A 25,080-nucleotide genomic window follows, 5' to 3' on the forward strand; every position below is an offset into this window, starting at 1 on the left:
TATTTAAACATGTCTTCGATTATGCTGATGCTCACATGTTTAAATCTTGAAACAAGAAAATGGACCGATCGAGGAAAAAAAAAACTCCGTTCATACAATATTTGAGCAAAGTTAACCCATATTCCAACACCTTGTGTGGCAAATAAGCCAGTTCTGATACATCAATAAATAACGAAATAAATAAATAATCAAACAGTTAAGTTAACAATAAATAAATAAACAAACTCTTCGTTATTAATGATTCATAGCCAAATAACCCCTCGATGTATAGACGACTCGTGTCAGAGGACGGCTTGGAATTTCCTCGCGCAATAAAGGGAGTGTACACATTTAATAATCACTCTTATGGACACTATTGGTAATTACTCAAAATAATTATTATCATAAAACCTTTCCTGGTGACGAATAATGGGGAGAGGTTGATGGTATAAAACATTGTGAGAAACGGCTCCCTCTGAAGTGCCATAGTTTTTGAGAAATAAGTAATTTTCCAAGAATTTGATTTCGAGACCTCATATTTAGAACTTGAGGTCTCGAAATCAACCATCTAAACGCACACAACTTCGTGTGACAGGGGTGTTTTTTTCTTTCATTATTATCTCGCAACTTCGACGACCGATTGAGCTCAACATTTCACAGGTTAGTTATTTTATGCATATGTTGAGATACACCAACTGTGAAGGCTAGTCTTTGACAATTACCAATAGTGTCCACTGCCTTTAAAAGTAATGACAGTAACACTTTATAGACGTACAGCCGTATTCGATAGTATACAGTATTTTGAGAACGTTTTCACTTCAAAGTAATGCGGTTGTGGAGAATGATATATCAGTTTTTGTTCCCCAAATTTTGAATTTAAGAAACTTTACTGTCGGATACGCTTCTCAGATTGTGTACTGCAATGTACGGATTTTTCCCTGCGTGGACATAATAATATCAAAGTCTTATATAGCGCACGTATCTACCAAACAATGTACTCAAGGCGCTGTGTATATACAAACTTTCGGAAAGATAGGTTATTGCAGTGATGAATTCTGAGACCCTTTTATTTAGCACCTTATAAGGGTTTACAAGGTGTTACGGCGCATACAGCAGCCACAGCCAGGAACACCGGGCGAACCCCTTCTCTTTTCGATAAGTGTACTGGGTTCGTTTACATTGCGTTACACAACACATGGGACCAACGGCTTTACGTCCCATCCGAAGGACGAAGCAATGGTTAAGTGTCTTGCTTAAGGACACAAAAGTGTTCAAAAACTGGGCATAACTGTTCCGGATTTTCAGCGATAGGCCCTATCTCAAAAACGCTAGAACCTCTTTAGATGAAATCCTGGGTGGACATTACCGCTCCTGGTTATTTTGCGAAATCTCAAAAACGCTTCAATTTCTTTTTAAAATTAAATCTTCACAGGTATCTGATAGGCCTATTGTGACGACACCCATGGTGTCAATTTAAACAGCCATGTGTTTGCATTGTATACGGTTTAGGCACAGAGCATCTAGTCCTTGCTTTATGGTTTAGGGTCCACCCTCTGCGAGAGTCAGACAGTTCTGATGTGACACTAAAACTTAAAAGCCCGGAAGGGAAAGGGCGGGAAAGGGTACAACCCATTTTTACCACATTGAAATTATTGTTTTGTTTTCCTAAAATAAGCTGGGCTACATAGTTTGAGTCGATTACATAAACCTCTTTTGACATGGAGAAAATTGGCTAGTCTGAGTTTTTCTATGATTCTTTGAATGTCGACCCTGCTAAGATGTCAATAGGCGACCCTCATTGCGTTGCTTTTGGCAAAACTAGTGACCCTGTATTGTGTAAATAAATCTCTAGCCAACCCGAGGATTGAACACGAATACAAGCAGAGAGAGAAATAAAGAAAAGAAGTAGAGAAAAACACCAATGTGTTGAGAGGGATTAGCGCTAAAAATAATACGGTTAGAATCTCTCAGATTGATGGCCTGCCTTGAGAGACTATTGAGCTGTCAAACCATTACAAACAAATCTCAAACATTTTAACAACACCGTACAAGACCACAATACAACCCCCAACAATAGGGGACACAAAAAGGTCTGGGAGACCAAGTCGTTTCTATTTCCAACAGAGGGGTTTCCTAAATACACAAAGTTACTCAAAAACTGGTTCACTGCAGCAGCGTTACTTTAACAGTTGGGGTTTCCATGACGATTGACGGCAATGCGTGGTTTGATTTCTTCCGGAATATATTTTTTTTCTTTAATCCAAGCTGGAGAAATTCCGAGTGACGTGTGAAATGGTGTTGCAATGCAATCATTATAGCGTTATATCTCTCGTAAGTTCCAGAGAGAAAAAAAAGTCAGTCAGGCGCACGGTAGTAGGATCACCCCCACCGCGTGACGTCATTGGTCACGGGCTCTCACGAGAGAACAGCAAAGCCTAGTCGGTTATAAAGCGCGCCACTGAAACCGACATCAGTACAGATACAAACAGGCACGCGAGTAGAAAGACCGCCAGAACCCTGAGAGCTGATTATGCTGCTCGATACCCCACGTGTGTAGTAGGCTCTGTTGACTCACTCTCGCTATACATGCATGACACCACAGCTGTTCTAGTACGCCAAACGGAAGTACTGTACTGTCCGTCGAAAAAGAGAACTCTTTTTCCACAACATCTATTTTGAGGATTTCTAACAACCGCAAAGGAGAAGAAAAAAGAGAACAACAATGGAGGCTTTTAGACCAGACACCAGTAGTCCTAAGCAAGCACTGCTTAGCTATGTGAACAACAATGTCGTTGGAGGAGAGGCGCAATTCCGCGGTCCGTTCGGACAGAGAAGGGGTGAGTGCCTGTTTTATTGGTCGGGAAGGGGGTTGCAGTTGCACCCAGGAAGGGGATGGGTTGTTCGGTGAGGTGGGGTGAGGAGGGAGTTGTCTTTGGGACGGGGTATTCCACACGAAAAGTAAGGCCACTGAGCACAGCCACTTACATGCGGGTACACTTTTGTTTGTTACAAAGACACCAAATGAACAGCATTTTAAATATTGAGCAACTTTTTGCAGATCTTGTATCGCTAACTCAAATACTTTTCATTCACCACTGTCACAGCGATTGTTAGTTGATATCTAAATAACAATTAGATAACTTCTACATCAGTGATTTACAAAATATTCATGAAATGGTCACGAAAACAAAACGTGTCACTGCGGCTGTGCACCACACTGCAACTTGCTAAGTGCGTGGTGCTGATGTTCAGTATAGATTCAAGAATTGCCATTGGCCCCAAGTTTTGCTCCTGTTAGTGTTACCAATGCCTTCAAGCTTATCGGGAAACTAATTATTTCACTGTTAAACAAACAAGAGGAAGAAACGCAAAACTGTTCTCTTTGGGCGCTTGTGATATTGGGCATTTGTTAAACCGAAGGCAAACATTTATTTTGAAACTTTCCGAGTGCGGTTCGGGGGCAAATATAATTATTGTCTAAATGTATTAACTTGTAAAGGAAATACATCTTGACATTTTTGGACTGTAGGCCTACTGTTTGTCAGATGGATTAGTTTAGGCTCGATCATAAAAAGATTTGAGTCATGCTTCTGTGCAAATTTCTTTGAGGCTTAAGAAGAAATTGAGTGTTGCTGTCATTATGGTGCTATAAATTAATCCGATTAAAGATAACTTCAAACGCACGCAGAAGTTGACATTCTCGTGTTATTGTATTTGAGTATCTAGTATAGACTCAGCCTGTGGTTTATTTCTGGCAACATCTCACTTGTTTTCTATCGCGAGTTTAAAGGCACTGGACACATTTGATAATTGTCAAAGACCAGTCTTTTCAGTTAGCGGTTTCTCAACAATGCATAAAATAACAAACCAGTGAAATCTCAGCTGAACTGGTCGTCAAGGTGTGGGAAAATAATGAAAGAGAAAACACCCATGTCGCACAAATTGTGTGCTTTCGGATGCCTTGAGTTTCAGACATCAGCTGAGGTCTCGAATTCAATTCAAATATTTTAGTGAGAAATTACTTCTTTCTCAAAAACTGCATTACTTCAGAGGGAGCCGTTTCTCATAATGTGTTATACTAACAACAGCTCCCCATTGCCCGTGATATGCTAACAATTATTTGAGTGATAACCAATAGTGTCCAGTGGCTTTAAAGACCACACACAAGAGAAAACAAAAAGAAGTGGAAAGATTGGACTTATAGAAAAACATCATGTGTTGTACATTATAATGTGCCATTTAAAGCAGTCATTGACATATACCGTCTCCACCCCTTTCCTAATTCGACAAGAAAGCATGCATGTGTTTGATAAATTTACACACGGAAGACTCAATCATCCCAAAGAGTGTTTGGGCGAATAAGGCCGAACAAAACTTGTCAAATCTCTAAGATGGTGGGCGGGAGGGGGTGTGGAGTGGAGGGAGGGGGGGGGGGCAGGGGAATCCATGTTGCATAATTGTGACCTACATTCAGTTGGATTGGTTTAGTCATCTTGTAAAGACTTATTTAATGTCTGTAACCATAATTTTGCTAATAGGTAATAAATTTGTTTTGGGGTAAAGAATTTTCATTTAGTTTTACCCATTAAACACCGATTTGTGTCAGCTCTGTCTACACAGTTCTTTCCCGAGTTCTTTGAACAAAATCACAGGCATATTAAAGGAACACGTTGCCTTGGATCGGACGAGTTGGTAGTTGAAAGCGTTTGAAACCGTTTGTTATGAAATGCATATGGTTAGATAGATAGCTCAAAAGTAGAATATAATGATCTACACAAATTTGCCTCGAAATTGCGTGGTTTTCCTTTGACTTTGCGAACTAACACGGTCGGCCATTTCTGGGGGTCAAAATTAATGGCCGACCGTGTTAGTCGACGAGGTAAAAGGAAAACCACGCAATTTCGAGGCATACTTGTGTAGATCATTGTATTCTACTTTTAAAACATCTTTCTAACCATGTACATTTTATATCAAACGGTTACAAGCACTTTTTATAGCCCAACTCGTCCTATCCAAGGCAACGTGTTCCTTTAATCGGGTGGGATTCGAGCTCACGACCTTTGCAAGGTGTCTTGCTCATACTCAATGATATACAACTCTGAGAATAGTAGTTAAAAAAAGGTTTCTGTCCTAAAAAACATCGAATCCAGCTGAGTCAGTTCCAATCGTCATTTAGGAACAGGAATAGGAAGTATGAGAAATTAAGCCATCAAACTTAAACCATTCGAAAGTGTGCCTTCCTTCTTCGCCATTTGACGCACGGCCTAGAGAGCTTAAAACTCTAATTTATTTGAAAGCGCGGCAACTTATAATCTTGTGCAATGGTTTAAGGCGTGTATTAGTCAGTGACACTTAAACCACGGCTGCTGGTGCGTGTTACGTAAATTATCCCGCCAACACCAAAATTCGAGATTTTGGTTAATCCAGCATTATGCATCCAATATTAGGCCTTTCCGGGATTTTAAGGGTTGGTCGTCTACACTGTCGGATAGACGGATACAGTTTGCCTGTCCGAATCATTGTAAATCCCCCCTCCCCATTAAGACTAGGGAGGTGTGTTGCGTATGCTAATCGGGCGGTCTTAAGTGGCATTTAGCATCTCACGCAAGCCCTAGTATAAAAGAGATGTGGCCTGTTGTATTGAGCGCAGGATTGTAAGTTTCCTTTACCGTTATATTTAAAATGTTTGCGGTGAGGCGTGGCTTGGGGCTACGGTAGAGCTCAGACGTTTGGTAATTATCAACTGTCTTCTAAGCTTCTTGGGAAATGTGGCCGACATAAAAGCATGTGCCTGTGACATCTCTATTAACCGAACTCTCAACTACTAATGATGAATCTATCACAATCCCACAGCAAAACTTCATACTAATCCTGCAGTATATGTAATGCTGAGTCAATCAAAATCAGTGGCCTGACGTTTCGACCGCAGCAGAGTCTTTCTCGGGAAAGGAAACTATACCATGGTCATTTTGTTTGGAAAGCAGTTTGCAATAACTTATTATGTTTGCTCAAAATCATGCAAAAGAATAAAATAATGCACAGTTTGCAATGGCGCCTTGTGAATTCACCTGTCATAACAACGTGCACTCAAACAATTTGTCCGAACACGGCTTTTATGAAGTATTAACACATTTTCTGCCGGACCCCGAGAACAGCGAGGTTTAGTTTGTGGGCCATTCCTACTCAAACCTAATCATTTCACCACATCGTACAACTAAACTTTTAAACTAACCCCTCCCAAAAGGTGCTCTATTTCTAAGAATCAATTTCCCCTCGACAACTGACGTAAGAACAATACAAATGCTGCAATATGTTGTGGACAAATGCCAAAACATGTCTTTAAAGGCAAATCGAAATATTAGTCATATGAACCGAAATGCACTTGGTTGAGCAACTGCCTTGTCTTCCGGATTATGGCGTACCAATGGGTAGGCTACTCTTTTGACGTGACATCCTAAAAATACATCTGGATTGAAGTAGAGACTGGAGAGCGAACCTTGACAGATGATTGTGTGTACCCCTGCTTGTGGTTTCTGGATTGACACGCCACAAACCCCACATAGCTTATTTACAAACACTGAACCCTTTTTTTTTTTTAACAATGCAGAACAAACAAGCAAACATACAACAGTCGTCTGCTCCCCAATGACCTCACTTGGATGGTCAAGGTTATCTGACCAGACGTTATTGTACACATGCCATAATAACGCTACGTCATATCTTGTATACTAAAACCCCACTTGTTTGTTTACGCTCTCAACCAATGATTTAAAAACATTTCTGCACAAAGGCCGACACAAACAATGGGCTATTATTAGGCAAACACCGTAATACTAACAAATCTGAATACAATATTTAGAAATTGTCCGAACCGAATATTGTCACGTTTTTGAGGTCAAATTGACACAACAAAATGATGCAATGAGTTCGTAATTTAGTGAACGAGAACACAAACCATACAGTTTGTAAAACTCTTCATCGGATAAAACCTATACAGTGACCTTTAAACCACTAAATCTCCCACGAGGAAAAAATGAATCCCGACCATCCTTCTCAAATCCTTCAGAAAACATCCCTGCGGTTCTTTTACACGTTGCATGGATTTTCCATCTTTTCCCCTGGCGGATGTAACGCCTCTCCAACTCGCATTGACCACGCCCACTGTGGTCAAGTTGCATCAGTGTGACTAAGAATGGGATGCATTGGGGGTGGTACATGGGTAGGCCCACGTAGGTCTACCATCTTCCCTCGTTCTTTTTCTAGCAGAAAAGCAAGTAGGCACCTACTTGGTTGGGCATCTACTTGGTTTCCCTGCCAGGAACAAGAAGTAGGCAGCCTTTGGTTTTGCTGTATAAAAAATGAACGAGAGAAATATCGAGTTCATTTTTACCCGTTATAAATATTTTATGCTTCTTTGTTTTACGACTTACCAAGGCGTGGAACAAATCATTTGACAGCCTCTGCTCGTGTACGCCAAGAAGTTGACAATATTTTATTTTGTTTACTGATTCTGTGTGTAGCCAAGGACTCCGAAAAGCGAACTTAATCACTGTATACTTGGCAAGAACCTTATTTAGAGAATCGAGCAGGGTTCATTTTATTAAAAAGATTTCGTTGTTAACTTGAAGAAAACAAAGCTTAACAAATTGCTGGTTTTCTTTGGTCCAATCGCGGAAACATCCATGTTTAAGGTGGACAGGCTTCCCTCCTTGTGGTGTTTTCTAACTTCTTTGTGTTTGTTTTTTGTTTTCTCTTTCCAGTGATATACTGCGATTACACAGCTTCTGGAAGGTGAGTGAAATCAACCTCACAATACTACAACCCTATTTTTATAAATGTTGTAGTTGTGGTTTAAAGACACGCGAATATGCAGAGAGTACATGGAATAATGGAGTTATATGTAGCTTCAGCATTCACAGAACCACCACCAAATGAGCCTTTTTATACCCGCAAAACTTTTTGAACTTTACTAAACCACCCTCCCTAATATCCAAGTGATTTGATTTGATTTGAAGAACCACACAGGAAGGACACTTATAGAGAGGAGCAAATATAATCGAATCTTAAGTTCTTGTGAGTGAACTGTTTACTGTTTGTGTCCTGCCATAATACACATTATGCAATCTCTCCACTCTATTACACATAAGAACACGTCTGTTTTGTTATCGGGGGAAAGTTGTTAGAAATCACTCGTTTTTACTAACTTAATATCCACATCCCCCCTTTACGTGCCTTAATATAGACAAAACTTTAACGAGCACTTGGGTGTGGCCAGTCGGTATTATTTCATATTAATGTTGTCTTAACTCTTTTATTAAAGATAACAAAAAAGACCGGGTATTGGCTCAAAACGGAACCGATAATAATCGCCGAGGCTTAGCTCCATGGAACCCTTGATCCATGGGCCTGGTCTTTGGCACAGTTGATGCCAATGCAATCCGGCACTTGTTCACAAATTGGACAGAAACTGTCCTCCTATTTAATTTCCTCGTCCCCGATACCGTGTCAGTCTCCATTTGTTGGGGATTAGGGGGACGAGACGAAACAACAACAAATAAGAAACCGTGGGCTCGTTTTGGTTATAGTGGCCGGACTTGCTCACTAAGGGTCGTGCCACACGAGACAAATTACTGGCAGCCAGTTCTAGGCAATCTCCAAGAACAAAATCCATTGACATTTGAACGTTAAGATATTTTTCTTGGAGATCGTGAAAAGATATTTCAAATTTTGATATTTCAAATTACTGTGCTACTAAAGTGCAGTTGGTTGCCTTTTAGTTGCCTGATGTAAAAGTTGCTCAACACCGGGACAGCATTGCAACCAAACCGCATGATAGAAACGCGTCTTTTAAAATAGCTGCTTTGTCAAGAATTATTGCTTAAAACTTGAATAACCAATGAGAGTTCTGATAAATTTTTTTACAAATCTTTTGTTTGCGGAAATGACAAAATGTCTACAGGCCTCATCTAATTCAGTTATTCATCAACACAATATCCAACTGCTCACAAACCGCTCCTTTGTTTAAAACTATTCATAACTGTGCCCGATTACGTGCAACTGTGTTATTTTTTAATTCAGTTGACATGACTGTTTAGGGTAGCCGTTATGTGTTTTCATTCAGTTTATTTTAATTCCTTAATCCAGCACATCCGATTGCTCAATGTGTGGTGCTGACCCCCCGCACAGCAACCAAAAAACAAGCCAGGAGTAAGATAAAAAGGGGGGGGGGGGGGGGCACTGTGTCTTGTTGGCGCAATATCATGAGGAAACCTAGTGTTTGTTGGGAAGTTATGGGCCGTCTGGCACACGCCCTCCCTCGTCCTGCACCCCTTCTCCGTTCTGCATGTAGTCCCAACACAAATTTATTGAGTGACGAGTACAAACAAGTAGACAACCCGTTATTGTGTGAGAAAACAGTCCCTTAATCAATGATTTTTCTACTGAAAACACACTTGAGGGTTGAGTTCATTTCACTTTCGCGTATTAGTCACGTGTGTGAACTCCTAATTTCCTGCAATAACTTTTGATGCCTGACTGTGTTTTTCACTTCTCTTTTTTTTTTTGTCTCTCTGTGCACGGCAGGCCTCTTCGATGTATCGAGAATTACATCACTGAGCATGTCTACACGATGTATGCCAACACACATACCACCACTACCATCACGTCCAAGCAAACAACTCAATTCAGACACGAAGCCAGGTATGAAGGATGATCAAACACACTCCCCAACGATTCTTCATGGAATCGTGTTTTGATCAATTACAGATTGTCCATTTGTCATGAGTTCCCCCCTTCAAAGATAAAAAACATAGAACTTTTAGCCAGAAATTGCTTCCAAGACGTGCCCATTCATCCCGGGGGCTAGTGGTGGTTTGAAGACCGCCCGGGGCCATAGGTGGAGGGGGAAGGGGGGGGGGGGGGGGGTCAAACCATTTTCTGCTGATTCATAAGTTAGAGTTAATTAAAAGTCTGTTCACTGACACGAACTTGGGATGGACACCTGCGGTTTGCAGCCCCCCCCCCCCCCATCACAGTCAAGATGTTGACCTCTATTTTCTTTAACTGGGACACTTCGAGAATATGAAAAAAATCTACTGTGACTTTGCTGTTGTTGCTCTTTCATAAAAACGGACCCTTCCTCCTGAGACTAGACGGAAAATCCCGGTCCACGGAGAGAACTTAAGTTACACACACCCTTGTTTGGGAGAGGGCACCTCCATGCATAAGCCACATGGGGGTTGTGGCTGTGTGATTAGGGACGGGGAACATTATGCAGTAGGGGACCTAAATAGTATACGAGGGAATAATATGGGCTTTATAAAAACATCAGGGCCAAATTTCAGGGCCAAAAGTCTGTAAGCACAATAACTTGCTAAGCACAGAAAGGCATTGCTTATTAGAAAACAGGATACCAAACAAAATTCCATGAATTTGACATTGTTATGACTGGTGCCCCACTTAATTTTTTGCTTAGCAAAGACATTTTGTCGAGCAGTATTTTAGTTGGGCCCAGATGTAACTTGCTTCTGAAGAAAGAGGGAAAAGGGGGGGGGGGGGGGTATTATGAAGGGGTTTGCCGGGTAACACACGGAAGGAATAGAAGGAGATTGGCCGAGGTGGAAGCGTGAGCTAAAAAGCAGTTCAGAACGAGAGGTGTGTTGTTACGCACGGTAGGGTGCGAAATCATGGATAGGGAGACAGGGCGGGAGGATCGTGCACGCACGGTGTAAAAGAGTTGGAATAGAAACACAACAACTCCAACCTTGTAGGTCACTAAACTCCACTTTTTACAACCGAGTCATGGTCTCATTCCAAAGTCACCATGAATGTAAACGGTCACTGTGTTTGATTATTTAAGCTCAAGTCATAGGATCGTTCCACACGAGAGGGTGCAAAAGGTTCCTTGCGAAACATTCCGTTAGCGTAAGTTTTTGTCGGAGGTCGGTTCTTCTACAAAATTTCACAATGTTTGAGACAATTTCGTACGGAATGTGTCAGAACTGCTGTCCCCACACGAAGCTAATTTCTGTAATAAACATTGAGAATATTTCGCATAGTTTCCGTCGTAATGAAAGCGGTTTTGAAGGTAGTTGAAGCATGTACTGATGGTACCCAAGGTTAGCAGAAGTTCAGGTGAAACACTCTATGACCAAGCAAACATTAGAATCTGTTGGGGTTTTTCCATTCAAAACATTGATATAGCTAGGGCACCTCAGCTGGTGACTAACGAATTACATGCGCTGGCGTGATAGACTGAAAAGACCCATGGGACCAGGGGGAAATCTTCGCATTTTCAGGAACCTCCAGAAAACCTTAGAAATAATTTATGGCCCCAAAGTATGATGAACATGAGCACCTGTCAGCATAGGTTCGTAGAACACGTTTATCAATATTCGTTTTATGTTTCGTTTTTTTTTTTGTCAGGGAGTTAATTCGGAGTTGTGTGAACGCCACCGAGGATGACGCTGTGATTTTCACGGGCAGCGGTTCAACGGGAGCTATCCACAAGCTTCTTAATGTGATGGAACTACACGGGGAGAAAGCTTCCAAAACTGTAAGTTTCACACCCCCCCCCCCCCCTCCCACCCCCCCCCCCCCCACTCCTGCTAAAATGTCACAATCCAGGACTTCCATGTTGGTAGAAATCGTTTGAATTCCATAGTTCGTTTATTTTGTCCAAAATAAGTGTGCCCCCTTAAAGGCACTGGACACCATTGGTAATTACTCAAAACAACTGTTAGCATAAAAACGTACTTGGTAACGAGCAGTGGGGTGCCTTTGATAGTGTAAACCATTTGAGAAACAGCTCCCTTTGAAGTAGCATAGTTTTTGACAAAAGGGTAATTTCTCACTCAAATTAAAATACTTCAGGCCTGAAGCCTTTTAATAGGCATCTATGAAAGCACACAAAGTCATGCAACAAGTTTAATTTTTTTTTAGTATTCTCTTTCAAAATCAATTACCAATTGAGTCAAAATGTTTACAGGTTTGTTATTTTTTGCATTTCGTTGGGATACACCAATTGAGAATACTGGTCTTTGACAACTACTAAACGTATCCGGTACGTTTAACATACTGTCAAATTCCCTTCACAATGTTGATGGTTTGAGCACATACTTCAGCAAACTGTCAGTTATTCTGATTTTGGTAAAAACAACTCGAAGTTTCTTGCCAAGTTCTCAGTTACGGGGGAACATGACAGGTGCCAAAATGTCCGAACCCAATATTTTAACAGGGTGGAGAAGTAATCATTTGCTTTCATAGTTCGTTTATTTTGTCCAAAACAAGGGTTTTAATGTTGTGTGGTGAAAATAAGTGTGTCCCTTCAAACATATTGCCACGTAATCAAAATATTCCGGACGAACAGGTTGTCCACGCCCTAGTACAGAAATTAGCTCGGTCTAAATTTAGTAGTTTTTTGTTTGGGAGGTCTTGAACGAAAAGAAGGTTTTTTTAAGTGAAAGCATTTTTGTTTATCTTCGGACAGATGGTGTTGGTCGGACCATTTGAACACCATTCCAACATCCTTCCATGGAGAGAGAGTGGTGCAAGGGTAAGTACAGCCCTATTCACACGACAGCACTTTAACTTGGGTCCCTTGCCTCATAATAGCATGGTTGTAAAATGTTGCAATGTTCGACAATATTTTACAAGGAAACTTGGACAGTAAAAACAGTTCGTCCTTCCACACGAAGTAAAAATTTTACAACCATGCTACAATTTAGCAAGGGACCCTTGCTATTTTACTCTCGTGTGAAGGGTCTCTAGTCTAGCTTTAAGGTCACTCATTTTGTAGGTCGACAACCGAGTGTTTCCCATGGGACGCCTTTTTCCGCTGGGGGTAACCAATCAGTGCTGAATGGCGGGGAAACCCACACTGGCGCACGCTCTGCGTTTTTTTCTCTCTGAATTCCCTCCTTGTATGTGTAATATTTCTTTTCCATAAAATGTCATATGTCACGACACTGTGACTTTCATTTTCACAAAGTTCATGTTGAAATCATATCAACATTTTAGATTATGTGTGTTGCTCACTTATAAGGAAGATCCTCGCCGTTGCCAAAATTGCTTTTGAACCGAAAGAAACATATCTTGAACGGCCATTTTTATACTCGTGGGAATACAACACAGAGTAGAACTATCAAAGACCTTAACGCAAGGCTTTTTTTTCAGGGTACGAAAGAACCATGGTTTTGAATTCTAATTAATTGGGGTAAACAAATATCTTGATATAACGGGAATTAAATGACAAGTTCTTCAAATCTGGGGAGGAATATGGGTGCATTGGATAAAACCACCAGACACGGGTGGGTGTATGGTTTCTCCAAGCCCAAACTCCAGCCCCTTGCTTCCCCCCCCCCCCATCTTAAGGTCAACTTTAAAATTAACCCCAAATTAATAATAATCATTTTGGACGCTTTCTGTTGACGGATACTTACAATAATGTCGAGCACTTCCGTATCCATCACACGGACGTCTATTTGCGTCTAGCCCTGGCTTCTGGATTTTTCTCCTTCTGTCAGGACTTGTCATTTTTAGCGGTAGAAACTTATTTGCTGGGTTGGAGAAAGAAAGAGAGGGAGGGGGAGAGAACGTGGGAGGACGTGTTGGAGACATAATAATGCTTCCAACACAGCGCAGTTGTGAAGTTGTTTACTTCGGGCTGGCTGGCTCTCTAATGCGAAGTGTCAAATGCTTTTTTTTTTAAGGCACTGGACACTTTGTATTTACTCAAAATAGTTGTTAGCATAAACTTACTTGGTATACGAGCAGTGGACAGCTGTTGGTAGTAAACAACATGGTGGGAAACGGCTCCCTCTGAAGTAATGTAGTTTTTGAAGAAGAGGTAATTTCTCACTAAAATGTTGAAAGACTTCAGCTGAAGTCTTTTATTATGCATCTGAAAGCACACAAATTGTGCAACAAGGGATTTTCTTTCTTCCACTATTCTCTTGCAACTGCGATGACCAATTGAGTCCAAATTTTCACCGGTTTGTTATGTTATGCATAATGTAAGAATACCGGTCTTTGACAAAGGATAAAAGCTGTCAAATGCCTTTAAGAAACAAACTCTCCTTGTTGGTTTGCAGCTCTCCGCTCTTCGTATTCTTTCTGGTCTAATTCACTCTTGAAAAACAAGAAAACATCACACATCGATCCAAAAATGATTTTCTGTTTCTCCCTTTCTCTCTTGGCGTTTAGATTCGCGCGGTAGGTCAGTGCGGTTAATAAGGGAGGGAGGGGGGGAGGGGGTTCTCAATGCCTGGTGTAATAATTGTTTTTATTTTATTATGTGCTGCTGAACACTGAACAAACACATCGCTAGACATACAGGCGCGGTCATCACTCTATGTTATTGTGACGTTGGGCTGGAACGGTGTGTGTGTGGAGTCGCGTGGGCCATTATTGCCAAGACAATTTATTATACATAAATTGAAAAAAAATTAAATTATCGATCAAAATCATGACTTGTTATTGTTTTTGATGTAATAATAAGGAATGGATGCTGGAGAAAAGCGAAGTGAAGATTATGCCCTTTATTAAAATCTTGGTAAGACGACGTGGAAAGGCATCTGTGTCTGAGACTACAGATGCTGGGGCGTAATTTATAATAAGTGATTAAAACAACTTGCATTGTAAGCAAAGACAACCAATCAATCCCAACAGTAACAATTATCGCACATTGTCCCCAAGACAAAAAAACACAACCACTGAATTATTGTAGAGTGTTAAAATAACACCAGTATGGCGGCATCCAGCTAGACTGGTGTTAAAATACTAGTGTTAACATAACACCTGGTGGTGTTGCCTATCATCCCAAACCAAACAAAATAACACTAGTGGTGTCAACCAGTGTTTTTGCCTAGTGCCACGGTGTGTGTAATATTGGCCTGCAGCGCATAACTTTATTTCTAACTCTGTTTGCAGAGAGCTACTTGGGCACAAAAACTAGCTAAGCACAACAAAAAAGTATGCTTACCGGAAGAAGGTTACCAGCTAAAATACTATTTGACATAAAGCATCAGGGACTTATACCTTGCTTATTGATGCTAAGCATACATTTTACAGCATTTTGGAAATGAAATTGAGCCCATGCCAAGACGACCCCTAAAAAGTTGCTTCTCATATCAAACCAAGACTTCAAAAATAGTTTCACTCCAAATTATCAATGGTTAACTTTTTTTTTTATATCTTGATTTACTCTCCATAGGTGGAGAGAATCAAACAGACACAGGGTGGACTAGTTGACCTGGACGACTTGGAGTCGAAACTACAGGCACACTGCCAGACACACGAACTCATCCTGGGTTGCTTCTCGGCTGCGTCGAACGTCACGGGAATTATCACAGATACCAAACCGGTGGCGGCGCTATTGCATCACTACGGAGCGTTGTCGTTCTGGGACTATGCTACGGCGGGTGAGTTGACGAAGAGGATGCGAGAATACCTGGGGGAAAAAAACATGCAACTGGTTCAGATTCAACCATTATTGGTTAGCATCTAAAGGACAAAGCAATCTTGCTAAAGGACACAAGTGCCACAAATGGGACTCGAACCCACAGTCTGCGAACCAATAATGGTTGAGTATAAACCAGAAACAAATTTGTTTTCTTTATGAAATTACGGTAACCTTAAAAAAAAAATACAATCACTGCACAGTGAACATATTTTTGACCGCACAGGAAATTTTCTTACATCAAAATATTATAGTTTCATTTAATTTTTAACAGCCTGCAATTTTTTTTTCTTGCATCAATTACGAACTACATGGAAATGATAACAACAAAGAACAAACAGCCCGCTTCTTGTTTGAATGAATAAAAAGTAAATTTCTGATGGAACTATACTACATAAGATGTCACTAAGATGTCACTAAATAATCACCATAATAACATGAACTTTATTTTTGTTTTCTTCACAGCTCCATATTTGGATATTGATATGAATCCAACAGATAGCAGGTGAGTGACAAACTAGATCTGTTTGTTTCAGTTATTAATTTGAGTATCATAACTATGTTAATATGGCTATGTCTTGACAAACATTTTCAAACAATAATGTGTGAATATTTGTCATGTTTTCTCAGACCTGACTGGGACTGTTCTAAAGATGCTGTGTTTATATCAACTCACAAGTTCGTTGGAGGAGTAGGAACACCAGGTCAGTATTTGTCAGTATTTGTTGTGATTTATTTGTTGTGTGCCTAGAGTGAATAGGAAGAAGATGTTGAGAGAACATTATTCCAAATACTGGGTTTACATATTGGTTTGGAAAACTAAATTATATAATGATGCAAATTTAACATCTATTTTATCGTTGCGGTACCCAAAACATAGGATTCGAACTGCCTCTAGCTGCCGGGCAACCTCGGTAGTCTAGTTGGTAAGACACTGCTCTAGAATTGCAAGGGTCGTGGGTTCGAATCCCACCCGAGTAACATGCCTGTGATATTTTTTCACAGGACTCGGGAAAGTACTGAGTATACAGTGCTAACACACATCGGTGTGTGGGTAAAAACCAAAATTAATAAATAATATAACCATAAACTTGTATTCCATTAATGACTATGCTGTCTTCGTCATAACTTATTTTATTATTGATTGACGCTCAGAGAGATACTTATTTTTGTGATGAATATTTATACCTGATTTTTTTTGTACCAGGTCTTCTCGTCGCAAAGAAGCGTCTTTTTGTCAACAAAGTTCCACACGGAGCCGGCGGAGGAACCGTTGCATACGTACGTATACTTAATACTTCATTCTCTCTACCTATCTTCCACTTTTAGTGACCCAACAGTCCCAGCATTTGTTAGTCCTTTCGTATTTCCACAGAATTGTTTTGCTTTGTTTGGAGCTAAACAACCAATAACCAACAAGAACTTCATAAACTACAAACCCCACTTCTAAACCCGTTTCCTCTGATGTGGTCATACGCCCACTTGGTTGCTCGTTGTTCTGGAGGGGGTATGAGGGGGGGGGGGGGGGAGGGGATAATGTGTCTTTCAGGAAGGTTCCCCCTTCCCTCCCTAGGCTACATTTAAGATGCACCCATCTGATTTGATGTTAAACGGTAGCTAAAAAGAGGGTATCAGTTGGTTGCAGTAGCCTACATCCCAGCCGTAATAATGTGAAGGCACCGCCTTATGTTCACCCTAGATCGTTTAGTCATCATCCGGGAGACTAGCTTGTATAAACTTGCCAGACTCATTACCTTTGGCAGTTAAAAGGGTTCCCGAAATTCAAATTAAAGTGTGGAGAGAAACATGAGGATTGTGTCAACATTAATTTTGGCTTTACTGCAAACTTTCTAAAGCAATATTTTCTTGGGGATTAGGGGCAAATGACTTCCACACAGTTTTTGTGTTTTAGAATAGACTACATGCTAGAAACTTGAACAGTTACTGGTAGTTGCTACTGTTGTAAACTGCTTACTAACCAGGACATAATGGTAAAAAAGAAAAGGAGTGTCCTGACGTTTCGATGCTAATAGCAGAGCCTTTCTCGAAGCCTTCTCGAAGCTTTGGAGAAAGACCATTAGGCTTAACTATTTTGTGTCATAAAAATGTGAACTTATTTTCGGAAGTCTTTGGTAGTCTGACAGAGTTGTCTGAAACAAATTGCTATCAAAATTGAACGGGTTTGTTTTGTGCTGTTGGCAAAATATCACCCAAAGAGCATCCCGTCCATTTAATTCAAACTAATCGCCAAGGGAAAGCAGTATTGGACTTTTCAACATGGATACCTTTTAAACTGGTTGAGCATGTATAGGATATAATATAGACGTGATTTATTATAAGGGAGTTTTTGAGCATGTGTGCCACACAGGAACTCGGGGGAAGGGCTAGGGTCACCCCACCCTCGTGTCTGATCCCCGGGACGGAAGCGCCCCGCAGTCCCCCCGGGTCTGCGCCTGGTGCTGATAGCAGATTAAACAACGTGTCTGTGCATTACATATACCCCCCTGTATACATTAACACCCTTAGCTTCTGTCCCCCTTAGGTTGTTTAACCAACACTTGACTACCTGTCCAAATACATCATGTTATACCAGAGACCTACACACTTCGCCTCTGGTAATTTTCATTTTTGTGAAGAGGCGAATGACCGCAATTTAGTGTCGAGCACCGGAGGAAAGTCATGGGGAAAGTCATACACCATTCGCCTTATCTTTGGAAAAGTGCGGAAATAAAGCTGCGTGTATATTTGTTTACTTAAAGGTACTAGACACCTTTGGTAATTGTTAAAGACCAGTGTTCTCACCTGGTGTATCCCAACATATGCATCAAATAAAAAAAAAATCTGTGAAAATTTTGGCTCAATTGGTCATCGAGTTTGAAAGAGAATAATGAAGAAAAAAAGTTACCCTTGTTGCTTAACTTTGTGTGCTTTCACTACCATAATAAAAGGCTTCAGCTGAAGTATTTTATTATTTGAGTGAGAAGTTACCTCTTTCTTAAAAACTCCGTTACTTCAGAAGGAGCTATTTCTCACAACGTTTTATACTACCAACAGCTCTCCATTGCTCGTCACTTAGTTGTTATGCTAACAAATATTTTGAGTGATTACCAATTGTGTACATGCCTTTAAAGCTATTCTCCCTCCTGTATCCACTACCACAGGTCTCCCGTGATATGTACCATTATCTCCGGGACATTGAAGCTAGAGAAGAGGGCGGCACACCGGCCATCGTTGAATCCATCCGTGCGGGGCTTACGTTCCAGATAAAACAGGCCGTCGGTCCACACTTCATCGAAGAACGAGAACAGAAACTAGCAAGGTATAAAAACAAAATCAACAAGTACAAACTTGTTTATATTTTGTGGTGCCTTTAAACTTGTTGGAGGAATGTAATTTCTTCTTTTTGGAGAGAGTAGATAGATAGATAGCTAGATCAAATGGTTTATTATGAAACTGTCCTCGCAGCACAAAGGTTGAACTGCAACAATTTTACATAAATTAAAAAATTGAAGTTAAATAGGAGACAAATTGGTAATAAAAAAATAAAAAACATGTGGAATAGTTAAGCCACTCCCCTAAATTTACACATTGAAAATTGCACATTGAAATTGAATTAATTTTACTCAAAAATGGTGTGAAAATACAACAAAACAGCAGACAATAATTGAAAATGTTATAATAGTAATATAGTTTACTATGATCTTTTGATAATGTAATAAATGATTATGTAATCAGACTCTTATTTTGTTTATTTGGAAATTATAATCACCATTAACAAATGCTAGTCTTCACTATTCGGTCATCCGTTTTATGCCGATGCGTGCCACCGTGTAGCCAATACATTAATCGGCCAAATTTCATATGAAACTGCCAGCAGGAAATTTTGCTCAGCATTTTGTTTCTGATAAGTAAACTTGTGCATGAAACCAACCAATAATTTAGTACATTACATTGGCTGATACCCTATTCCTGCTCAGCCACATTTTCCTTGCGTAGCTGATTTAAAATGGTTAAACCGCACTATGATGAAATTGGAAACAAAATATTCTCAGCACACAACCTGTGACTCACCGCCACTCGCCACATTTTTGACATCAGCAATAATAATAACAAGGGTATGGAGTGTCGTGTATTCCATGTAAATCAACTCTTGCATGACGAACCCCATCCCCCTCCCGTGCCTTGCCCTTTTCAAATCCACAAATATTTGACCTGCAGCCGATTTCACGAAACGCTATAGGACGAGTATTAGGACGTATTAACTCGTCCCAACTTACGATGGGTTCCTATAAAACGTCTTTACGGAACTTAACTCGTCCTAAGTCCCTTTTCGAAACCACGGCTTCGGCTCCAGATTCGGCTCAGGCTAGCTTGGCCCCGCGGTTGTTCTAACAATTGCGCGTGCTTTGCGCGCGTACGTGCTCAGGGCTTCAGACGAGAGAACGGAGCCTGAAGCCGAATCCAAAGCCGAAGCCGTGGATTCGAAAAGGGTCGATGGGAAGAGTTTGGTGACATCGACGGCTGTAACTTTGCAATGTTTTTCCTAACCTTTATTTTCACACCCCTCCATTTTTTCAGACTTGCTTTTGAACGATGGGAGCTCAACGACAATTTGGTTGTCCTAGGCAACAAGGAAGCCTCTCGTCTCCCTATCTTCTCATTCCTAATCCGGCATCCGGAGACGGGCAAACTACTACACCACAACTTTGTCTCCGTCCTACTCAACGATCTATTCGGCATCCAGGCGAGGGGAGGATGCGCGTGCGCCGGTCCGTATGCCCATGTAAGTATTATTGGCTAACTTCGAAGCCAAAATCGATTAATGTTTGCTAATTAAAACGGCTGACTACACCTTTAATAAATAAAAAAAATCTTAAATTCTTTTCTGGTGATTTTCTTCGTTGTTTTATATGAAATGAATGAAACCCAGCCCTTTTGTTTTCACGCCCGAGTTCGGCTAATCGACAATGCCTAATTATTTCTTGTAATTTTTGTCTCTTTTGCAGGATCTTCTAGGTATTTCGGAAGACAGCGCAGTCAAGTTTTACGAGCTAATCCGAGAAGACAGGTACGGATTCTCAACTTGTTTACTAAATTAGAATTATATCATTACTTTAACAAAATCATAATATACAAATATATCTTGGTTAGCTGCAAGAACAAAAAACAAATGTTTTCAAACTTAACTCTTTCATGAGCCAACCGGTCGCTAAATCCCTTCAAAATACTAGTTGTCGAACAAAAGATGAAGATAGTAAGGTCACTCAGTTTTCAAAATGGGAAAAAATGACTTGATTTGATCAATTTATCGTTGAAACAAAATTGGTGAACAAAAGGGTTGAGGAGGATCTTTATACTTACCAAATATACTATTTACTTTAACACAGGAGAAACATGTGTAACGAGGAGCCAGCAGAGGCCGTCAGACCGGGTTTTGTTCGGATCAACCTACCGTACTTCGCCGCGGATGAGACCATCGACTACATCCTCTCGGCCATTGATCTAGTCGCCACACACGGCTGGAAACTTCTACCACAGGTGAGGCAAATCTTTTGTAATTTTACGGTTGTGCCGAGCAGTCTTCTTCTTTAGTCCATTAGGGCGTCAGCCGTCCCGTTGTGTTCCGAGAAGTGAATTCCTTCCACGCGTCCCTGTTCAGTGCGGTCTTCATCAGGCCATACCGACTCCCTCCATTAAGTGCACGAATGGTGTCTGTCCACCTCGCCTTTGGCCTTCCTCTACTGGCGCGACCAGTAACACGTCCGTCCATACATTGCTTCTCCAGGTTATCAGTAACCTTTACAAAAAAACGGTTAACGGTTTTGAAGTATATGCACCGTATAATATGGGAATCATCTGTACGCCGATTTTTTTTTAAATAGAGGAGCAGCATTTTATCTTTGGTATTGAATACTTGTTCATCTTGTCTCATTCTTATACTCACTATAAAGATGATTATTTTGTTAGTTCCTTTAACTAAACAACATTCTCTGATTTTGTTTCCCCGCAGTACCGATTCGACCTGAAGAGCGGCGCATGGACCCACCGTGCCGGCTTCGTCGGGCAGGGCCCAGGCTTCGAGAGCCTGTACGACATCAGCTACGACCACGGCTTCTTCGAAGTCCCATCGGAGAAGAGCACCGACCAGTGTCTTGATGGTCATACCAGGCTATCCCATCATCTTGAGGAGGCAATGACGCTGTTCGAGCAAGCTGTGGATGATGTTATGGTGAGTAATAACCGAGTTTTCTTGAAGGGGGGGGGGGGCATGGAGCACCATATGGGGGAGGGGAGGTTGGGGTCGATGAATGATTGTTTTTAATTTGGAATCGGATGTTTCAGAATAGAACGTATATGTGTGTGTTTAAAAGTGTTCTTTCCTACCCGGAGACATATTTTGTAAACTGCTTAGCCAGAAAATATTGCTTGAAAACAATTATTTGCTGAGTCAAGACCAACAAAATGAAAAGGAGCCAGCCATAAATCCTGATACACGAGGTTCGGCTGGCAACCTTTTTCTGATCAGCATTTTTTTTTAACTTGTGTGCAAAGTTTGTCAAAGGCTCCAGAATTATACTTTGATGTTTACTTATTGGATTGTAAGTAATAAGACATCGACAATTTCACCCAAGACCGAGGCCTGGTATATTATAGAAGCACGGGGAACTATTAATTTGAATTTATTTAAATGTTGTCGATATTTAAGTGATATTATCTTTTCAAACTGCGTCCTCATAAACGTGCGAATAACACACAACCTATACGTCTTTCAAGTGTGTTTATTGGAACCGTTTACAAACTATTATTTTGCAACTCTTTGCAAAATAATAGGTATGCCTATTATTTTGCAACTCTTTGCAAATATTGTACAGTCTGCTAAGTGTCAAAAAATATTGGGACTTACCTGAGATTTATATCTTTATTGAACCAGGTATTTGATGCTCTTCAAGACCCAGAGGTCACGCTCAGTGAACGCTATCAGAATTTCCTTTGGTTCGTCCAACCACGGGAAGCTGCCTTCTGCCTCAACGACGCCTGGCAGCGAAAGCTACAGGTAGCCCTCAAGGCAGGCTACGTGTTCCAACTCGGCAACGAGGAATCTGAGAACGATCACGCCGAAGTCATCGACAGATACGAGGAGAGTTTGACCCCAGCCGAAGACGAGGAGGACTCCGCAACGGTGCCGTTCACTGTCGCAGAGGTACCCGAGGAATACTGCCAGAGCTACGCCGCCTCAGAAGACGTTGCCGTTGTCCCCGGTGACGACGACGAGCAGGGAACCATCGGGTTCTACGGGGATACCATGGAGATGTACACGGAAGCTACTGGTTCGGCATTCGAGTTTACCAAGCCCGGGCAAGGTGGAAACTTCATGAACGGCTTTGAGGAGTCCGGTAAACCATGGCTGAAGAACCCAAATTATTACCGTGCCATCTCGAACGAGAGTGGGTATAGTAGTGAGGAAGAGTTTACCTATACCATGTGAGAATGGTGCTTTTTTACTTTGTCAACCCCGGGTTTTCGTATACAATTGTTTTGGAGAGTGCATAAAGTAGATTCTTATTCCTGTGGAACATTTTGTTCAATCACATTTCAGGAAAATCATTGACTCAGTGGTCAAAGAATCCTACTTTATAGTAATGCCTTGACGCAAACGTTACGACCAATGTCATTTGTTTTTCGGTTTACGAAAATAAATTGCACAAAAAGTCGTCAGAACTAATAACTCTTAAGATGTATTGAGTTGTTTGCGTAACGTTGAAAAAGGCTTTGTCTTTGCACCAAAACAAAAAATTGAAAATCGTAAACAATTATTATTGTTTTGTTATCCATTTTGAATTTTGATTGTTCTCTCGCAGTTTAGGAAATCGTATTTCTTGCCGTTTGTCTTTTTAATCTGAGCCAGTTTTTCGTTTTGTTTGATTCACTCGCTGGACCATTTTTCCTCTCTGTCAAGATCAAGTTTATTCAATTTTTCCCCCAGTATCTTCAGGGTGAACTTCTTGCAATGAAATTGCTTTAACTGGTGGTGGCTTGCATCTTGTATAGCATAATCTTTTTTGCATCAAATGTGTGTAAATTATGTATAAAATATTGACTCTATTATAATAAAACGAAACAAAAAACTGATTGTATTTGTAAATTTATTAGTAGTTTTGTTAAACACTAACTAAAACGCCAATCATAGATTGTTTGTTAGGCCTAACGCTTATAGATGTTTGAATCTGGACAATGCATACGCAGAAAATAAATGACATTTTTTACTTTGCTTTTATAGACGAATTATTTGTTGGATAGCACGAATTACACGTTTGCTGTTATGTGTTTGTTCATTCAATTTTGAATGACTGTTATTGCCTAGGATATCATTTCTTTTTAAAGGGAGAAAAGCTATCTTTCTAAGAAGTCTGTGTCAGGATTGGGAAGGGAACTTTGGGTTTGAGTTTTCTGATAATGTTTTTGAGTTTAACAAAGTCTCGATCCCAAATTCCAGATACATTTCACTTTCACTCACCCAACCCAAAATATCAGAGAGTAATTTTATGGCAACTCTGTTGTGTAACCAATTTCAGTTCCAAACACCATCAATAATCTTTCAATACCCAACACCGTTGGTTCCGTTTAGTAGTTGTTTTATACATCCTGTTATTATATTCAAGTTATGTATGATTTTGACTGGTATCTTTTCGTTATGTATGTATGTATGTATTACAAGAATGGTGAATTTTATTATGTACATGTACATAACTAATGTATAAGCAACCACGGAATATTGTTCTTAAATACAAGAAAGGCCGATGTAAATATTTGTGGTGAAAGTTAATCCAATAACATTATTGTGAAATGTATTCATATTTTATTATGATATTTACTACCACTGGGTGATGAATGATATATTATTAATAAGTGCCCGTTATTAAAAGAGAAATAATTTTTTCATAAAATGAATAAGTTAAAACAAACAACGAAAGTGTTCTTTGAAGTTTTTATTTTCGTGGTGTAGTCGAAAACGGTTTTGTTTCAAAGTTTACTGGCGTGTTGAATAGTCTCGGTATAGAAGTTACGAGTTTTCAGTGGCCTGTTTCAAAGAAAACGACTGGATATTACGTCTACTAGCCATCGGTAAAAGCATGTGTGCACCTAACCGTTTTTCTAATTTAAGTTCACCACAAAGCCATAAATGGCCTAGAGTTTTCTTGATTCAACAAACGAAACTGCTTACATTTTATTTTGAGGAGCTTAAAATATGCTTTTCTAACATAAGCTGCCTCAGAAAATGACCCTATGTCCAATCTATAAGCATTGCATCCGTATTTTCAAGATGGCGTCCAATGACTCTGCGACACACACGGATTTTTTCGAGATTGGCGCTTGTCTGGAGTCTTACGCTTTAGATCTACTTCAATCGGGCATACCGGCAGCAACCTAAATCGGCGGTTTTGATTTCTGATATATACTAGGCCCATTTTCATAGTGCTACTCAAGCACAAAAAGTAGCTAAGCAAACACAACTTATGCTTACCAGAATAAGGCTATCAGTCAAACTACCATGTTTCACGGTTTAACATATGACTGGTATCCTGCTCATTTTCTGCTGAGCAGAAAAGTGTTAAACAATGTTTTCTGCTTAATAAGACCAGCAC

General features: G+C 40.4%; 1 protein-coding gene across 1 annotated transcript; it reads left to right on the plus strand.

Moving 5' to 3' along the window:
• The first annotated feature begins 2,477 nt into the window (after positions 1-2,477).
• LOC139937783 (uncharacterized) lies at positions 2,478-24,355 on the plus strand. The gene is made up of 15 exons (XM_071933089.1): positions 2,478-2,816; positions 7,740-7,770; positions 9,562-9,678; positions 11,404-11,533; positions 12,467-12,532; positions 15,191-15,398; positions 15,902-15,941; positions 16,067-16,140; positions 16,644-16,717; positions 18,598-18,755; positions 20,015-20,219; positions 20,443-20,504; positions 20,824-20,974; positions 21,447-21,665; positions 22,368-24,355. Exons 1-15 carry the CDS (start codon positions 2,702-2,704, stop codon positions 22,920-22,922), a joined length of 2,205 nt encoding a protein of 734 aa, XP_071789190.1. The 5' UTR covers positions 2,478-2,701; the 3' UTR covers positions 22,923-24,355.
• The last annotated feature ends 725 nt before the right edge of the window (positions 24,356-25,080 follow it).

The sequence above is a fragment of the Asterias amurensis genome, chromosome 5, assembly GCF_032118995.1.
Source record: "Asterias amurensis chromosome 5, ASM3211899v1".
NCBI classification, from domain to species: Eukaryota; Metazoa; Echinodermata; class Asteroidea; order Forcipulatida; family Asteriidae; genus Asterias; species Asterias amurensis.